Below are 20,459 nucleotides of genomic sequence, written 5' to 3'. Positions count from 1 at the left end.
TGAATGTGATTTCAGACACAATATACGTACAGAGGTAGGGGATACAAGATTGAGCAGAATAAGTAATAACAAAAAAGACCTCAACTGATTCTGTGGGTAGTTCTGGAGCTGAAATGACCTTCTCAGTTGTTCCAAATTAAGTCAAGAGGTCACATTTTTGTACCCCTAGGGTATGTTTTTCCTATTGTTGCTATAACATTACTGTAAATGGAGTAGCTTAAAAAACAGAAATCTAAGTGTCAGCAGGATCATGTTCTCTTTACAGGTTCTGGGGACAGTCCTTTCTTGCCTTTTTGCTTCCCATGGCTCCTGGTGTTCCTTGGCCTGTGGCAACATAACTCCAGTCTCTGCATCTGTCTTCACATGTTTTCTTTGTCTCTTCTGTGTCCATGTATCCTATAAAGACACCAATCATTGGACTTAAGGCTAACCCTAAGTCTAAGATGATTTAATAGATTTCATTTGTGAAAACTCAAACCATTAAGGAATCTGGCAGAGTAAATACACAAAAGTGGTAATAATATCAGTGTAGGATTTCAAGCTCCTGTGGAGTTTTTCCTATCCTGTTAAAGATTTATTTCGTGAACAACATCGTTAGATATATTTTATAAGACATATAAATTGACTACGTACATGTTAAAGACAACATTTATCTGAGTGATAATTTTAGGTGCTTCAGGGTTAGGTAAATAAAATTTTAAAAAATTATGTAACTTATAATAATCCTATGAAGAGATGCAAAGCCTATAGAAATAGTATTAGTTTAGATTTTCTATTTCTTATTATATTTCCTTATATGTTAGTACTACAAAAATAATTGTTAAAAAACAATTCAGCTTCCTAAATTAAATAAGAACTATCTTAATGTAGTTCATCCTAAAAATAATTTAATGTTCTCAAAATTTATCTTGGAATTCCACCAGAATTATTCTAAATAGGATACATTTTATAGCAATACTCAGCAAATTTAATGCATTTCAAGGTTCTACTTTGCTTAGAAAATTCTAAATTACATTGTGCAGAAGAGAAATGTTTGTATCTTTACTACCTCGATAATAATTTTAGAATTAGAAAAGTAAAGAATTAGTAACTAGGTGATTGATTAAAAATTGGGTATTTTTCTGATTTCTAAATGTAATTACAAGGGAATGGTTAAAAATTTTAAACTATTTCTAGAGTTTGAAAATCTTGAAATCACCTTTATTTGAAAATCTTGAAATCACCTTTATTTCTGCACAATATTACCTAAACACTATATTCTGTACTCCAATTATGCTACTCTTTAGAACTACCCACTTAGGTTATGAAATTTTAAGGCCAATACCCAGGCAAATATTCCAAGTAAATTTTATTATACACTTAAAAGGAAACTATCTAAAAATTACTCCAAATGTTACTAAACTTTACATTTATCTATATTTGTTACATTATGGAAGTTTATTTTATACGAATATATATCAATAGCCTTAAGAAAATAGTACTATCTTTGTAGTTGGGTCATACTCTCTGTTTTAATGACTTCTTTTTTCTGAATCTAATTTCTAGTGGCTTTTGCACTCATAGCCTAAGCAAATTTATGTGGTTGCTTTTGATCAACTCTAGTTATGATGACAGGACCAATAATCAGTGCTAGTTATTTAATTACTTGTTTATGGACTATGGAGTTCTTCTCAGTCTTCTTTGCTCAAATCTGTTATTTTCATTTGAAATTATATAATATAGACAATATTTCCCCCAAAATGTAACTTTAATCCAATCTGTGTATGCTTATTTGCATAAGAAAGATTAATGAGAATTGACCTCCTTTGGATGCTTAGTAATGTTTAATTCTTTTTCCTTTTTTTTCCTGTAGCTTTTTGTTTTGTTTTACAAAAATGATAGGATTGATTTAACATAGTGATGTCTCTCTATTCTAGTGCCATCAAATAGTATAGACATTACTGTGCTCGGTTACTTTTGGCCAAGCCCTGTGGTTTTGTTTGGACATTTTCATGATAACAATGACATTGTCACCATCTTTATCTCTACCATTGGTGACAATAACCATACCACCATGCTGCTTTATGAGGCAATAACTTGGTTTTCTCATTTATCCACTCAGGAACTGGATTATTACCTCATAAAACAGTGTGATTGTACAATTATCAATTAAATCCTGGCTTATCGAGACTCTTCGGAAAAAAAAAAAAAAATCCCTTTTCCTAATAGTGGTTGGCAATAATTCCCTCTGTCTGAATTCATGGAACTTTGCCTGCCAAGGTTATATTTTTCACACTGATTATCTATTATCTGATTTTTTTTCCTTTTTGCCTTATAGCTGTTGCATACTGCTAAATCCCAAGAACTATCTTATATTGTAGAAGGACTGAAACCTTATAGGATATATACATTTACTATCACTCTCTGCAATTCAGTTGGTTGTGTAACCAGTGCTTCTGGAGTGGGACAAACGTTAGCAGCAGGTAAGCAGCACTTATGGACATGAAACGTTTTGTTTGTTTGTTTGTTTTGTTTTTTGTTTTAAAAAGACTCCTATAAGGCTCAATACCTTCTCCACTTGGGACTCAATATTTGTCTTTTCTGCTTTTGCCTGCTCTCTCACTAACCCTAACTGCTACTTACCTTGACAAAAACAAAAAATAAACTTAAGTTTAAAGGTGCCTGGGAGCTTTGAGTTGCATCTGTGTCTTCATAAGAAATGCAATTAGATACAGAGTGACTCGAGCGCTTAGCCACCAATCTATGTCCTAGCAGTTTTCTGACAACTGGAAGAAGTATTTAGAAGGTTTCTTATGAGGACTTCAGGATACCTCTCCTCTCTCAGTTGTGACTTTGTGGGATTGGGTCCACTTACTCTTGTTCAGTGGGGCATCCATGAGTTACTTTGTTGCCCTGGTGTTACATTTTGGCCTTTATTGGATAAGCAGTTGTGTACTTATTATTTTATTTATTTATAATTAGTAAGAAGGTTTTAAGCCGGACTCGGTGGCTCAGCCTGTAATCCCGTGCCTTTGGGAGGCTGAGTGAATGGATTGCTAGAGCCCGCGGGTTCAAGACCCACCTGGGCAGCGAGACCTCATCTCTACAATAAATCAAAAAATCAGCCGGGCGTGGTAATGCATGCCTGTAATTCCGGCTATTTGGAAGACTGAGGTGGAAGGATCGCCAGAGCCCAGCAGGTCGAGGCTGCGGTGACAGGGAGCGGCCACTGCATTCCAGTCTGGGCGACAGAGTGAGACTCCAACTCAAAAAAAAAAAAAAGAAAGAACAAAGAAGCTTTTACATTTAAAATATTTGAATAAGAGAATTGTTATCAAGTATAATCTTTAGAAAATGGTTTGTATAATTTTTGTTTGCTTTAATTAGAACTAACTAGGTTTATACAAACCTGATTACATGTATTGGTAAGACATATAACCCAATTACTTAGCATTTAGCATATTTTCAAATCAGTTTTTCTGAACTTAAATAAGGCTTAATTTCCTGGTGCTCTTTGAAGCAGTGTCCAGATGTAAGGAGGCTAAGAGATTCTAAATGAATTCTAGATGTTGTGAAAACATAATTTTCTGTAAAAATATTTCCTAGACCTCCTTCCTAAATGTTTTTATCTTATGATTAATAAGTCCAATTCCATAGATTTTTTCTTTTTTTTCTGGTTCAGAAAAAACTTTAGGTCAAATGATTTTATCCAAATAATTTTGTTTCTTTAATTTTTTTCATCAGTGCAAACAACTTCAAAATTCCAAGAAATTATGGCTGATTATCTCTATGCTGAACTATTTATGTTTTAATATAGTTAATCTATATATGTTTCAGATATATACATATAGCTATGGAGTACCTAGTTTGTACAAAAGACCACTCTCCTATAAGACTGCTGACTTATTTATTTATGTATTTTAATTTTTTTTTGAGTTGGAGTCTCACTCTGTTGCCCAGACTGGAGTGCAGTGATCGCTCCCGGCCACCGCAGCCTCAACCTGCTGGGCTCCGGCGATCCTTCCATCTCAGCCTTCCAAGTAGCCGGAATTACAGTCACGCGCTACCATACCCAGCTGATTTTTTAATCTATTGTAGAGATGAGGTCTCGCTGCCCAGGCAGGTCTAAAACCCACAGGCTCAGGCAATCCATTCACTCAGCCTCCCAAAGGCGTGGGATTACAGGCTGAGCCACCGAGCCCGGCTTATTTATTTTTATATACTGTATTATTAAAGGGTTACTGAATATGGATAACAGAGGAATAATCTGCCTCCTTTTGGAAAAATTATAAAATTTGGTATTAGAGAACAAAAAATAAAAAAGTATTAGTCTTGCAGGGTGGAGAAAGTAAAAATAAAAATTTAACACAGCTGATGATTGACCTGAGAAATAGTGCAGGAAAGAGGGACTCCAACCATGTGACTGAGCAGAACTGAAACCATGTTTTCTCAGAATCGTAAAACATTTAGAAGTCATCTACTATGACTATATAGCCAATATTAATATTTCTTTGAAGTATTACCCCAAGTGTTTGTATAAACTATGTTCGAAACCTTTAGAGTAGGGGGAACTGCAACTTCTCAGACAAATCCTTATCATCTTTAGATACCTCTTTTAAAAAGTGATTTCTTACACTCTTTGAAAATATCTCCCAGTAGCTTCTACTCAACATTCTTATTCTACTTCCTTGGAGGATGTCGTCAGTCTAATCTATCTTTTTTATGTCATTACTGCCAATAACATTTTCAATAATAATACATCCACCCAAGTCTTTTCTCCTTCAGGTTGCATATCATGGACCTTCAGATGCAGTAGTGTCTCCACTGTTATTAGTACAGTTCCTCTAGATGAGTTCTACTCTGTCTTTTCACAGACATAAACAAACTAAAGAAACTGAAGGGAGAAATGCCTGTCCTTAGAGGCTGGTTGGATCTTAGAGAAGAAAATAGAAAAGCAGGAAAAATGTCTGTAAAGCAGAATCGCCCTGCTCCATGCATCAGTGATAGTGTCTGTGTTAATATTATCCTCACTAGTGACAGCAATGATTTCCTATTGCACAGAAGATGATGCAGCTGAGTACTTTGAGCAGCTCTCGTTTTAGTTACCAGTGAGGAGGTGTAAGATCACTCCTGTCTACTGGAAGGACTGTGAAATAAAACTAGTCAAAGCCATCTGAATCCTCTGTTAACCTTTTTTATTCTTGGAAAATATAACTAGAACACTTCTCATATTCTTTAAAAGCCTTGAGATGTGAAAGTTAATTGACTTTTAAAGATGGATTTATTTATATATTTAAGGGGAAAAAATGATTAACCAGAAGGCTAGGGTTTGAATTTGGGCTCTGCCCTTTACTAGCTGGGTGACCTTGGGATACATTATGTAACCTCTGTGCATTAGTTTTCCAATTTATAAATAAGTATAGCTTGTTTTGTAGAGTTTTATGAGGATTTGAAAGAGTTAATATATGTAAAATATTTAAAGAAGCATCCATTAGTTATTTTGCAATAAAATTTTGTTATCGTGATTTTTGTCATAATATCATATAATACTTATAGTAGTCACAGTGTAAATATTATGAAACTTCTAATGATATTAAAATCAAGAAGAGTTTATTTTACAACTTTGGGGTTATAACATTGTTATACCATATATGTAACAGCAGAGAGACCTAAGACTAAGGATTGTATTGCAAAAGTAAGCTTTAGAAAGGCTTAAAATATAAAAGCATTATTTTTTAAATTTCTTTAATAAGTATGCCATTCAGAATTATGCTAATTTCAAAACTTTGCTCAAAAACTACAAATTTCAAATTTGTTGTTTATAGTATAGAGTTTAATAATGTGCCATGGATAGATTGTCACTACATTTTACTGTGAATGCTCAATTCAGAAGTGTATATTGAGTGCTTACTATTTAAAGCACTGTGGAAGATTCAAATATAATCCCTACACCGCATTCGGACTAAGGAACTGACATCGAATAGGTAGGATTAGCTACCTATTAATGGAGGCATGTTCTAAGGACTGTGAGAAGGGTGAAAAGAAAGCCCTGGGAACAAGGAAAATGGGATAGGTGACTTTGATTTGGGAGTCTGGAAAATCATCTCATTAAATGACATTTGAGATGAACTATAAAGGATTGGAAAAGACTTTTACAGGTATTTACTGAACACATACCATGTGCTAGTCACTGTTTTAGAGGCTGGCACTGTTCCAGGTACTGATTTAATGAAAGTTGAGATTTATGAAGACATCTCTGTCAGTAGAGTATTCAATAGATTAGAAGACATGGTGTAAATAGAGTCTGGAGGACTTTTAAAAAGGCAGTGAGAGGGTAAATTAGAAGTGAAGATTCGAAGAAAGGAATGAAGTGGCTTTAAGGAGGAGAGACCCACAAGTTAAGAAGAGGAAAGAATTGACAATGATAGTGAATATTGTAGCTCATAGTGGTGCCAATAAACAGAATAGGAAAGATGAAGAAAGAACATATGGGAGAAATGAACCCATGAGTTTAAGTTTCATCATTTAATAGAAACACATCCATGACAATTATATCCAGCCAGCAGTAGAAAAATGCACGTCTGGAGCTTCAAAATGATGCAGATTTTGTAATCATCTGCATTTAGATGAGAGCTAAAGCTATGGATGACTATGAATTAATGGAAGCAGTGAAAATACAAGATAGGAGCCCAAAGAGAACACCTAAGCTTCTATTTTGGGAGAAAGAAGAAAAGAGGAGTAAAGGGAACAGAAAAATGGTCAGAATTAGGAAAAGAACTGGGAGGGAGCAGTATCAGAAAACTCAAGGGAAAAGAGAACTCTAGAAGGGGAATACTTCTCTGATGTCATATGGTATCAGGAAAGCAAGAGGAATATGAACTAAAATGGATGTGGGGTAACTGGTGACCCTCTACGGAGCTCTTTAATTAGCATAGTCCAAGCAAAAGCTGGAACATGAAGGATTGAGCAGTGGCAAGAGAAAATATAATAGTACATTTCCAATGTGTGGTTCTTTATTCTTTGCCAAAATTTTTCTTCTGATCAATTTTCATTCTTTAAAAGATTTCATTATCTTTTGTTTTTACATAAACTCTATTCTTTTTTGAAGGAAAAGTTATTTGGTGTTTTTTCTGAAATAAAAATGTTTATTTTCTAATTCCTTAATATACTGTGTCAAAACTGTCTGAGTCTTCATCTGCCAAGTAGAAAGTAAAGTCACTTACATGATAAACTTATGGAAAATTAATTTTTGCTTGTAGTTAGATTTATTTTAAAATGCACCATTTTGGCAGTGTTTGGTGTTCAGATCAGTGAGAATAAACTTGTTTTTATGTGAATACAAGACACAAAGCCTACCAATTACAAATCTATGATTCTTCTTGCCTCCTTAGTAAATGAATAAGTGTTTTTCTAAACTTTTCACAAGATAAAAACCTGAGTAGAATTCATGGACATTAAGTAATAGAAATAAACAATAAGAAGACTAGTCCTTTTGAATAGTCAGCAAATTTGTTGTAGTAAAGGAATAAAAGTTCACTTGTAGCTTTATGATGCTTTCTCCTCTGATTCTTTTAGTAATAAAGAACACTGTGATTTGGTGGGTATATATCATTCCAAGGATTTGTGGAAAATTTAACGTTAAGCTTATAGAGTGATATGAGCTTATTATCAGCAAGCAAAAGAGGCCAGTGACCATTCAAAAATTTTGAAAAAGAGCATCACAAATTAGAATTAGTAATTAGTCTTTTAGAAGCATTGAATCATGAAAAGATATGTTGCCTCCTTAAATCTCAGTAGCAAGCATCAAAAAGATACTTGTAAAGATTTATCTAGCTGTTTCATTAAAAAGTCTGAGAATTGTAATTGGCTCTCTCTTGTTTTAAATATTTTTTCATTACAATATATAATGGGAATGGGTGTATTTTATCCAGAATATTGCATTGCTACTTCTTTAGTTTTGCTGACTGTGACTAAGTCTGAGAACTGATAGAGAGGTGTTCTCCTAGGAGCAGATGCATCTCTCTCCATTGCAAAATCTTCAAGCAGGGTTATTGATAGCGTTGGAGTTGCTTTTGGGTATATTAGGATAATGAGTTGATGAACTAGACCCTCTTGAAATCCTTGGTATACTTTTCTTAAGTTTATCCTTATCCTTATCTAGGAGATTTGTGCATTTCTACCTTTTGCAAATAGAGTCCAATTTAAACCTTTCTTTGGAGATATTACTTTTGGAGGTCCATTCCCAAAGGAACAATGTGATATTTCCTGTGCCTGTCATAAATTGACCTCCATACTACAAGATTAGAACTGCTCGTCTTGCATTAAGCGAGTAATTAGTGGTGCATTAAGTTTTCTTTCTGAATCCAAAGTAAAATATATAGACTGTTTGCTGCTAGGTTGAAAACACACATTGTTTTGCATGCAGGTACATAAGTCTTTTCATTGCAAATAGGAGCCAGAGTGATTAAACGAGCACTCTTAATATGTTAATTTATAATTTTAATTACAACAATCTTGTATATATAGTCATTAGTGAATACTAATACAAATATTTTTCTACCTTTTTATTCATAATGCATAAACCAATCACCCAGTTACTTTTCTGAGGTTGCCTGTTTTCGTTTCATAATACAATCTTTGTTCTTAGTTATGAATGCATTTTGTTCATTCCTGTCTTGAATAATCCCTCATTAAGCTAGTCACTTTCTGCTCCATGCTAAAAAGGAAAAATTATCATGCAAATGTGGCACGCCATATTAAAAAGCACATTACCAAACACTTTTGTTGCTGTCCTTCAATTAGTTTCCCTTCTTTGAATTTAATTCCATTTGTTGTTAAACTACTGACTTGATGTATGGACTCATGAATCTGAGGCTGCTGCCAAGAAAGTGTGGAAAAAAATCAAAGCCTTTTCGAAGAGCTGCAGAGACGAGCTGAAATGAATTTGCTTCACCTTTGACAAGAACACTTGAACAGCACTGGAATCCTCTGATGATTCAACTTGGCTAATTATCCAATTATTTATTTCAAGAATAAAGGCACAGTTTTACAATTAGAGAAGTGAGAAATTTGGTAACAACCAGCAACTTAAGTAACTTCTAAGATAAACAGTATCTGTGCAAAAACTTGTCTCACCAAGTGTTTTCAGGCCGTTCTTGTCTCAGCATCAGTGAAATCCTGAGTACATTGAAGGTTTTTTGTTTGTTTGTTTTGCTCTTTCAACGGAAATTATTTTATGCTTGTAACCAACATGTCAAATTTCCATGGCTCTTAAGCAATGTTTAAGTTATATTTCTCTTGATTAAAAGCTTTTGGTTGAAAGCAATACTTTTTAATTGCCTAATGATATAAGTCAGTTCTTAGGAAAGAACCGCACATTTAGGAGTTCATTTGCAATATAACTGAAAAATTCATTGCATGGCAGTAAAACAATTTACTGTTAATTACAAGGAGAAGAATTTGCTGTAGCATGCTCACAGATTGCCATGAATCATGCAGCACTCCTAGAGATTTATAACAGATGTGTAAGTGGGATGAATTAGCAGGGTTTAATAACAGAGACACAAATCATGCAGACTTCAAGGAGCTTTAATTGATATACTAGAATGTGACGGGCATGAATCACTCAGCCATTCAACAGCACTGTAACATATGGTCAGCTCAATATGCTGCATCTTAAATTGGTTGGTGAGTCGTTGGTTGTCCCATATGGTAGAAGCAATATATTTTTCATGATTAAAAAAAATACATCCATTTTTTAAAGAAATATGATTGCAAAGCATGTTTGTTATTGAACAGTCACCTGAATGCCAAATTGCTTTTTTTAAATGATTTTTTTTTAACATGGCAGCTTCCCAAAATAAATAGGGGCTACTACTTGTAATACCAGATCGCTGGAGGCATTACGAGACCAAATCGGTGCTTGTTGGCACACTAGATCCACAGCAAGCCTATAGAAAAACACAGCTGATGATAGCTGATTGTCAGGGAAATCCTTCAGACTCAGGCAAAACAAACAAAATGAAAGGATGATGTCACTTTCAGAGAAGTTCAGGAATGCCCAGCTTTGCAAATTGAATAATATAAGTTGAATGGGAGATCTGTATGTGGAAAGATGAGAAAGTGACTGTGATAATATCATGACCTGTAATGTAACAATTGGATGTAACAGTCTATACTAACTCTTGTTCAGTCCTTCAGGAATTATTGAAAAAGAAGCACTGGCCTATCATCACATAGGGGATAGCATCAGTTATTTCCATGTCATTCTTGAAGAATTATTTCAGTATATGAAAACAGGTATCCTGGTTGAAGACTGGTAACTAGTAGTGTGCAAACATGTTTTTTTTGGAACTGGGATCTGGCAGCTTTCGTGGCATTAGTAAATCTGACAGACTTGAAAAAGGAATATTGCAGCCTTAGAACTGTGGCTGCCAGAATTTAATGTCAACAATTAAAATTTATTTTGATCCTTACCTAGTGTTTATTACTGTTTGTATACACAACAGACCTTACTAATACAGAGATGCACTATTAGATGGAATTACCATCTGTTCAGAGTGAAATGCTGGCATCTGTCTTAGATGCTAAAACTAAAATGATATTATTCCTAACAAAACAAAATTAACTGCTTTTTACTCACCAATTTTAATTTTGAATGTGTGAATGTTCCCAAGGAAAAGGCTTGCTTGTGACATATGATGACCTCTGTGGCCAGGTCTGTATTTATATGTTACTCTACTAGGGGCACAATTAGCTTTTTTGGCATGCAGAAATCACTCTTTCGTACACAATTTTAGCTTTTTGATGTACTATGTATCCTATAAGAAGCCATTAAAACAACACAATCAAAATATGTAAAAATTGACTGAATCAGAGAGACTCCAGTATGCAAAATATTTTGACAGATGTGCCCTAAAAAACTGGAAGGAAAGAAATTAAATAGGCAAAAATTCATCTGAACAAAGTTGCTATAGGTCCCACAGTGACACCTTTAGGAAAATATAAACTATATCTTCTCTGTTAGATGATTTTAAATTTTCTCCCACACTGACATATATAAAAGATTTATATTCAGCATCCTCTCCTTTTTATTTAAAGCCTAACTATCCTATTTAGAAAAAGGTCTCTAGCTTTTCGAAGTTAGAGAATTTGGAGGATCAAGGACAATGGTAGTTTCCATACTGACGTTAGATCAGTGATGCTACTTTCTGAGAGGCCAGACTTCAATTCTATATATCACAAAATAATAAATTGTGTCACACCAGCATTTAATGCATGTACACAGTGCATTAACTGTAACTGTAGTACATTTATTTGTGCTGGAGGAGACTTGAAAATGATTAAAAAATCAATACTTTGCTGTCAGAGAAGCAAGTGTTACGATGCATTTAAGTAGTTAATTGCATAAGCCCCATAAAAGCTTCAAGTTTGGGTAGCAAGGATGCCATAATTACAGTCTAAGCGACTACCTTTTATTAATGGTGGACTTTGGGGAATGGTGGTTGCTATCATCATTGCTGCACATCATATGTACAGTTCAGAAATAATAGATCCTCTTCTCTCTTCATGTGTAGGATGCTAGTTATGTGCAAATTATTGTGATCACCAGAACGATAACTGGTTAGTCGTGTTTGTTCACCACATTGGATGAACTCTGAAAGCAGTGTTTTCCAACCCTTCTTTATGTCATAGAAGACACAGAGACATCATAATTTTAGTATGCCAGGCTAGGGGTAAAGAAACAATGTGGCTGAATGCTGAAGGAGATAGCCTGGGGGATTCCTGCTGACTTCTTCAAGTACTGAGGGATCAGTATGTCTGGCACCTCTTCATGGTTTACTAATTGAGAAGCTCTAATTTCAAACTCTACTTCTGTTTACCTAGAAAATACTCGTGTAAATGTAAAGTATAAAATGGATCTTCAATATCCATTATTTCAAAGAATAACATACAATGTCTGCTTTCACTTGGATTACAATTACAGTGTTCTATATTTTTGCAATAACACCAATCAAATTCAATCAAAGAATCTTAAAACTGGAAGAGATCCTAGACATAATCAGGCCTGTCACTCTTCAACAAATGAGACAACTGAATAACAGAGACCAAATAATGGATTAGCCAATGTTCCACAATTAGGGACTAAAAGAGCTCATCTATAACCCAAATGTTCTGCTTTCCAAGTTTCATTCTTCTATATACATCCACTCCTGAAGGCACCTAGTAAACAAAGAAGAATGTGGCAAAATATGTTGTTGTTTTTCTTTCCCTCCTGGTCAGAGAAAAAGTTGATGCTGAGTCATCCAGAGAGTTTGTGGGGGAGATTCTGTCCTCTTCAGGACACTGATTGGTGAACAGTTAGAGCAGGGCAATTGCAACTGGGAAATCATGGCTTCATGACCTGGACTTCTTGTCTGTGTCTTGCTGCCATTGCCGTTTTGCAAGTGTTTGGGCCTACTGGTGTTTGGCGTATTGTATCTCCTGACACCGTTTTACATCTTTGTGAAATGTCAATCGTTTTCTGTTGATCACGTGCTTAAGGATGTCTTATATAGTCTGCTCCCCACACCCCCCGAAACATGGAAAGGCTGTTTATTCTTAGATTCCTATGACAGAAAGTTGATGATATTTTAAGATATTGATACTACCCCTCAATATTCAACAAAATTTTCCTTGAAAACAAATAAACAGATTGTATTTCAAAGACTCACACATCAGCAAAAGATTATGCTCAGCTTTCAATCCTTATGCTGTGATGTTCAAAACTCCACACTGCATAAACTTTGCAAGTGTAAATTTGTTCATTGTGATACACAATTAAATTATAAAGTATTAAATGCTGCATAAAGAAGAATGTATATTATAAATGGAAAGAGATAGCCTAGAAATTGGATTATAGTGCTATTGAAAAAATGTAGAACACTGATTATAATCCAAGTGAAAACAGACTTTGTTATTCTTTGAAACGATGGATATTGAAGATCATTTTATACTTTACATTTACAAGAATATTTTCTTGGTAAATATAAGTAGATTTTGAATGTATATAAACGATATCCTTTTATAAGATATAATTTTAAAGACGTGTAATTGGCTAGTAATAAATGTGCCTTGTATTTATATAGAAGTTTGTTTTGCAAAACTGAAAGCAATTATGCTTTTTTTTTTTTTTTTTTTTTGAGTTGGAGTCTCACTCTGTCGCCCAGACTGGAGTGCAGTGGCCGCTCCCGGCCACCGCAGCCTCGACCTGCTGGGCTCCGGCGATCCTTCCGCCTCAGCCTTCCGAGTAGCCAGAATTACAGGCATGCGCTGCCATGCCTGGCTGATTTTTTTGACTTATTGTAGAGATGAGGTCTTGCTGCCCAGGCGGGTCTCGAACCTGCGGGCTCGGGCAATCCACTCACCTCAGCCTCCGAAAGGCGTGGGATTACAGGCTGAGTCACCGAGCCTGGCTAACTATGCATATTTTTGTAGTAGCATTTGTCAAAGTATTACACTGAAGATTTAACCTTATGTTGTAGATGGGAAAACCAAATCAGATATAAGTTTTAGGCGATTTTTTCTAAAATCATGCAGAATTAGAAATTAAAAAGTAAAATATAATTTTTAACAGTTTTCAAGTTCTTTCTATATTTCGATGTCTCTTAATTTACAGTTTTATAATTAACAAATCTTTAAAGATCATGTTTATTTGTACTTAAAAGCCCCTCGCTTTGATAATCTGACAGGCAATCTGTCATTACCCCAGTCACTTAGTGATTCTTTGTGTTTTTGTGTGTATGTTTAACAGTTCAAGAGCATCAATTTTTCTTCTCATTATTCTACCTGTATGTGTATATGACCTGTCTTATTTAATTGATTGACATTATCACTTCATTTCCACTTCTAGTCTTAGAGGAACTCAAAAAATAACTTAGTAGTGTATTCACTCTAACAGGCTCGGTTGACTCCTTTATGTGAAACTGGAGGAATTTTTTTTAAGAAAGATAATACAAATTATACTCTTGTTCTCTTCATTCTTAGGAGTTGGCTTTCTAAGAATAGTCTAATTGCTTGGTGGAATAATTCCTCTGTGAATCAAGAAGTGCTCTGCTACTTATTAAAAGTTTAAACAGTAAATATTAATTTACTCTCGCTGGGCTCGGTGGCTCAGCCTGTAATCCCGCGCCTTGGGAGGCTGAAGTGAGTGGATTGCCCGAGCCCGCTTGTTCGAGACCCACCTGGGCAACTTGGCGAGACCTCATCTCTACAATAAATAAAAAAATCAGCTGGCATGGTAGCACGTGCCTGTAATTCCGAATACTCAGAAGGCTGAGGTGGAAGGATCGCCGGAGCCCAGTGGGTCGAGGTTGCAGTGGCTGGGAGCGGCCACTGCACTCCAGTCTGGGTGACAGAGTGAGACTCCAACTCAAAAAAAAAAAAAAATTTAGTGGACTCTCAATGTAAGAATTCTCTTATTGATTATGATTACTGCAAAATTTAAAAAGTGTTCTCTCACTTTTATGAGTTATTACAAAAACGCTACAGAGTTGCTAGAATTCCTTTTGTTTTGTTTTGTTTGACTCTTAATTTATATTCCTGATTAAGAGTTATTTGGGATTATGCTATCAATGGAGGAAGGATCATGATTTCTGTGGTGGTGCAAAGCTTCATCCTTCAGGTGGGTGGTTGGAGTAAAGTTGATATGTGTCCAATGTCAAACAAACGGAACCTTGAGAACAGAGACTGCTTTTAAACAACAGTGAAACTCTGGAGGCTGGAGACTGATTCATAGTTCCTCTAAAAATTTAGTTAAAGTGGAAATTCTATTCTCACTACACCAAATATGTTTAATTTGTGATTCTCTATCTAGATCTGTGCTGTTCAGTATGATAGTCATGAATCATACCTGGCTATTTAAATGTAAAACATAATTAATTCAAATGAAATAAATTTAAAATTCAGTTCCTCAGTCTCACTAACCACATTTAAAGTGTTCAGTAGTCATATGTGGCTAGTGGCTACTATATTAGACAGTACAGACCTAGAACATTTTCTTCACTGGAGAAAGTTCTATTGACTATTACTGAGCTAGATAGTACACATATTTTTCAAGCTAAAATGTCTAGATTGTGTTTCTCAGAACACTAGGAAATCTTAAGTGGAATACAGAAAACATAACAAAGAACTACAAGTTCTTTATTTGTGCCTCTAAGTAGTAAATTTTAGACAACAAAAATTTATAATTGGTTCTCCGTTGCTTCCCTAAGCCCAGAACTAAAAAAATATTTGACATTCCTCCTTTCCCAATTAAGATCATAGCCAAGAATGGCTTGCTGAATTTTAATGCAAAGATGGAACTCTGAACTGTGCTGAGAGGCTTAGTGAATAAAGGAATTTCTGGATGATTTAGCCTTTTATTTTGTTTGGGATTATTTTTAAGTGGGATCATAGTTTGTAGAATGAAATATTTTAGAATTTACCATTTTGGGCAAAGAATACTAACAGAAATCATGCATATAATTTACAAATTTATACATATATAGAAACAAAAATATCACATTCATTACAGTGGCAGAAGATGAACATAATTGCTAATTATCTTTCTAAGTTGAACTTTTTGCTTAATGTCTTCTTACTAAAAATTAAAATAGAAGCACGACTAATTGTTTCTCTTTGGAAAAAGGAGCAAATAATAATTGTTCTAAGCTGTTTTAAGGTGAATCTCCTATGGTTTAAGGGCTTAAATTCTAATATTCACATAAGTTTGATTTATGTTTGCTGAAACAGGCAACGACTTTGTGTCTGTATATGGCTCTGTTAACACAGGTGTAAATTAAAAGTCCACAGCCTTGGTTTGAGTCCTTAATAAATAGACTTGGTGATTATGACATTTGTTCCTATCTTGTCACTTTTACCTCTCAAATCCAGCTGACACACTTAGGGTAGGAATAGATCTAAGCACCAAAGCTCAACTGTTTATGAAAAAAAAGTTTCATTTTCAATAATGCAGTTATACTCTGACCCCCTTTTCCACTAGGTTGTAGGGGGAAATTTTTTCATTTCTGTCACTCCTAGGGTATCTCAGGAACCTCTGAAGAGTTTACAGTGTCCTAAGACCTTAAAGCATGCCAAGGATTCAATGTATGTGAGGGCACTGGGCACCTACTACTCTTAAGGCTTAGGCTGATGCTGATGGTGCAGTCACTTCAGGGCCAGGGGTGCTCTCTTGGTCTAACAGTCTTCTCAGTGTTCAGAACCTGGTCCCTTGTTTATAAACTGCTGAATTCATAGGTTGGTTCCTTTGTGCTAGTACTCTGTTTGACTTTCAGAGTGATTTTTACTTTTTTGTTTAATTTAAATAAGTTTCTGAGCTTTACCATTTGTATACCTAAACTGAATTGAATCCCACATTTTCAAAATAAAAAATTTTAAAAAAGAAAAAATCAGAAAATTACAGACAAAAATGACTTTTCTCACTAAAGAAGATATACAGATGGCAAAGAAACATTTAAAAAGATACTCCACATCATTTATCGTCAGGGTTGTGCAAATTAAAATAGCAATAATGACTATTAGAATGGCCAAAATCTGGAATGCTGACAAAACCAAATGTTGTTGATAATGGGGAGTAACAGGATCCCTTGTTCCTTGCTGGTAGGAATGCAAAACAGTACGGACACTTTGGACAACAGCTTGGCCGTTTCTCATACAACACAACTGTCTGATCCAACAATCGCACTTCTTGGTATTTACTCATAGTAATTAAAAACTTACATCTAAACAAAAACCTTCGCCACACATGTTTATAGCAGCTTTATTTTTAATTGCCAAAACTTGGAAGCAACCAAGATATTCTTCAGTAGACAAATGGATAAGTAAACTATAGTACATGAATGGAATATTATTAGTGCTAAAAAGTAATGAACTGTCAAATGATGAAAAGACATAGAAGAAATGTAAATGCAGATTATTCATTGAAAAAAAACCAATCTGAAAAGTCTATATTCTATATGATTCCAACTATAGGACATTCTGGAAAAGGCAAAACTATGGAGACAGTTCAAAGATCAGTAGTTGCCTAGGGTTGGAGGGAAGGAGGAATGAATAGACAGGGCTCCGAGGTCATTTGGGGTAGTGAAAATTCCCTGAGTGATAATATAATGATGAATTCATGTCATTAGACACTTGTCCACACCCAGAGAATGTACAACACCATGAGTGAACGCCAATGTAAACTTGGGGCTTTGGGTGATAATGATGTATCAATATAGCTCCCTCAGTTATAACAAAGGGATCACTTTGGTGCTGGATGTTGATAATTGTGGAGACTATGCATAGGTGGAGACATGGGGGATATGGTGAAACACTATTTTCCTCTCAGTTTTGCTCTGAACCTGAAACTTCTCTTAAAAAAATAAAATAAAGTCTGTTGGCGCAGAGGTGCACGTATGTAGTTCCAGTTACTTGTGAGGCTGAAGTAGGAGGATCTCTTGAGCCCAGGATTTCAAGACTGGAGTATGCTACGATGGCACTCCAGCCGTGGCAACATGTTCAGACTAAGTCTCTTTAAAAAAAAATATACAAATAAAGACATGAAAGTCTTCAAAAATGACATTCTGTCTTTTTAGTGAAACTAAAAGATTTGACAACTTTTTGTCATCATTTTTGTATTACCCATTGGTTGGCACAAATTAGTGACTATCTACACATACCCAGTTCTTCTGTGACCTCACACTTAATCTCCCCAACCAGCCCATCTCAATCATTTACATTGCTTGCTTGGCCAGAACTCTGTGAATTACAGCACTGAGTTGATATTACTTTAAGACAAGGGGCTCTGTCCTTTGGGAGTAGTGCTCATCTTTGGCCATAGGTTTCACTGGGGCATCTTGCGGCTCCTGGGTGTGGCAGCTTTCACTCAGACAGGGAAATTCTCCAGAGAAGGGAGCAGCTGTGAGCCATCAGAGACCAATAGGCACAGAAGCTGCAGCATGGGGGTACCTATTTGGTAAAAGAACTCTGGGTAGGGCACCAACAGCAGCTACTATTATATATAATATCTTTTACTTAGTGTAAAAAAAATAGAGAAATTATTTTCAAAATCTATTTAATTGTGAAAGTTCTATTTGAAGTATTTGTTAGTTATTCACACATTGTTTAGTCACATTTAAGATCAACTCTATATTGTGTTTTCAGTTCCTAGAACCATACAAATAGTTGTAACCTTAACTGATTTGATTTAAAGTGTGATGTATATAGATGTATGTGTACATATATGTGAATATCTGTGTCTAGAGATAGAAACCAAATTCCTGAATGTAACAAGTGTTTTCTAATATTATAGCACCAGCCCAGCTGAAGCCACCTTTGGTTAAAGAAATCAACAGCACAACAATCCATCTTAGATGGTTTCCACCTGAAGAACTAAATGGACCCTCCCCCATATATCAGCTGGAAAGGAGAGCGGTATCTCTATCAGCTCTGTCGGCCATGATGATGAAAGGAATCCGTTTCATAGGAAATGGGTATTGTAAATTTCCCAGCTCCACTCACCCAGTCAATACAGACTTTACTGGTAAGTGTGTTTGACGTTGCTTTATTTAAGAGATGCTAAGTCCCAAGGTGTTTTGTATTATTTTGATATTCCTTCATAATGAATTTTTAAAATACCTATTTATATAAATACTAATTTAGCCCTTCTATACCTGTTGTCTGGTTGTGTCAACATGTCCTTTTTTAATAGTATTCTGGAAGAAAAAGGTGGGAAAGGAAATAAAAAAAACGATGTGGAGAAATAGTCTCACTGGATTGAAGTATGTACTTGAGATGGGTCTTAGACACTATTTGCCGGAACATGTTCCTCAGAATGTTTTTCATTGTATTCTGTGGCTGGATGAGTTTGAGAAATACCCCCATGCTGTTGGAGATTCTCAATGAACATCATATTACTAAAGCCCCTAAAAAGAATGATAAGAATGATAAGAAAGCTGTTTAACTTTGTTTCACTGAGTATGCCTGTTAGGTATGGGAAGTAATTTTTTTTATTTATTTATTTAGTGTATCAATTATTAATATTATAGGTTCTGTGGAGAGCATAATGGGAAAAACTAATTTCAGGGAAAACATAACTTATCTGGGCCCCAGGACTGTGGTAAAACGAGCAGGGTTCTTGCCTCAGGCATAAAATTTAAAGGCACTAAAAAACCCCATATTAATGCAAATATTTTAATGCAATATAAAAAAATGAAAATCAATGCAAAAAAAAGTCTACAAAAAATACTATCAAAATTTTAAATAAAGACAGAATTGAATCCTGCACTTAAAGAATCCTGCCTCACTTGCCTTACCCTTCTCCTGGTTTTCTTAGTACCACAATATTCTGGAAGTCCCATGGCTGTTATAAAGTATAGCTCCTAATAGTACTATTTAAATTAGGCTATAGAAATTATAACTGTTTATAGCACATACTTTACTTTTCCCAATTTAAAATAAATTTACAAAGTATTAGGTATATATTATTCTGTAAATTCATAAAGATATGCATTTAACCCACGAGAAAGTCATTTTGGAACAAATAGCTAGTTTTTAAAATATTGCATATGTGAGAACAATGAAATGGAATTTGAATTATAAAAAATTATTCTTTTATTTTCACCTAAAATAGTAAATAGTTTTTCATTGAGGCTGGCTGCTGATATACCTTTGCAATGAATCATGATTATGCCCTAGCTGAGATGTATTGAGATTAATGCATGTTTAACTACTTTCCCAGTACATCACTGAGTATTAGAAATTGAACCATTGAACTCTTTTCTTCTAAAATATTCAACAACTTCACTATATTCTTAAAATGGCAAAATAAAACAAGAAATAAAAAGAAAAATAGGTATCGAAAAAAGAAACACATATTTAGTAGTAAAATGTTTTTCTCCAAGGGAAATTTAGCTACCTCTCTGGTTCAACATTTGGCTTATGATGTGTTTCTTTCAGGAAATACCATCCGTTTCCTTTCAACTGGGTATAACTGCTGCAAGGATGTCAACTTGGATTTGCAGGCTAGCCAGCAGACAGATTTTTGATGGGATCACCTACTGTTGTTGCAGTGAAAGACAGAGTGGCCCGTCCACCGTTAATAAATTTAGTCATCCTCACCATCCCCCTTGCTGGCCTTATAGTCTGAGGTGCAAGGGCTAGGGGCAGATGCAGTGTCTGGGAAGTTTTCCAAATTCCTCTTTAAAAAAGTTAGGCTGTAAACACCGACCTCACGAAGCAGGATCCTTCTGTCTATAACAAAGCCTCCAGCTGCACAGAAAATGTGCTCGGAGTACACATCATTTGAAGGACAAGGCAGGGAGATCACAATTTTGGTTTGAACTACTCCCTAGAGCTTTGGTGATTCCTGGAGAGTGAGAAGTTCTTCTGTGTTCAGGCACGTTCTGGGACATTGCTGGTGCCTTTTTAATGGTAGCTTAACTTTACTTTTAAAGCTCTCTTTA

The 20,459-nt window shown here is 35.1% G+C and overlaps 1 protein-coding gene across 1 annotated transcript in view; it reads left to right on the top strand.

The window, feature by feature from the left end:
• LOC103270873 (usherin-like) overlaps nucleotides 1–19,822 on the top strand; it is a 248,790-nt gene extending 228,968 nt beyond the window's left edge. The window contains exons 20-21 of the mRNA XM_008068382.1: nucleotides 2,318–2,462; nucleotides 18,308–19,822. Coding sequence (XP_008066573.1) covers nucleotides 2,318–2,462; nucleotides 18,308–18,552 — 390 coding nt within the window. The 3' untranslated portion in view covers nucleotides 18,553–19,822. The remainder of the gene's footprint in view (nucleotides 1–2,317; nucleotides 2,463–18,307) is intronic.
• Nucleotides 19,823–20,459: the final 637 nt, after the last annotated feature.

This window comes from Carlito syrichta, unplaced genomic scaffold (assembly GCF_000164805.1).
Source record: "Carlito syrichta isolate Samal-C Ts95f unplaced genomic scaffold, Tarsius_syrichta-2.0.1 Scaffold310619, whole genome shotgun sequence".
In the NCBI taxonomy this organism is placed as follows: Eukaryota; Metazoa; Chordata; class Mammalia; order Primates; family Tarsiidae; genus Carlito; species Carlito syrichta.
The sequence above is the reverse complement of the archived record's forward strand: the minus strand, read 5'-3'. Positions and strand labels throughout refer to the sequence as shown.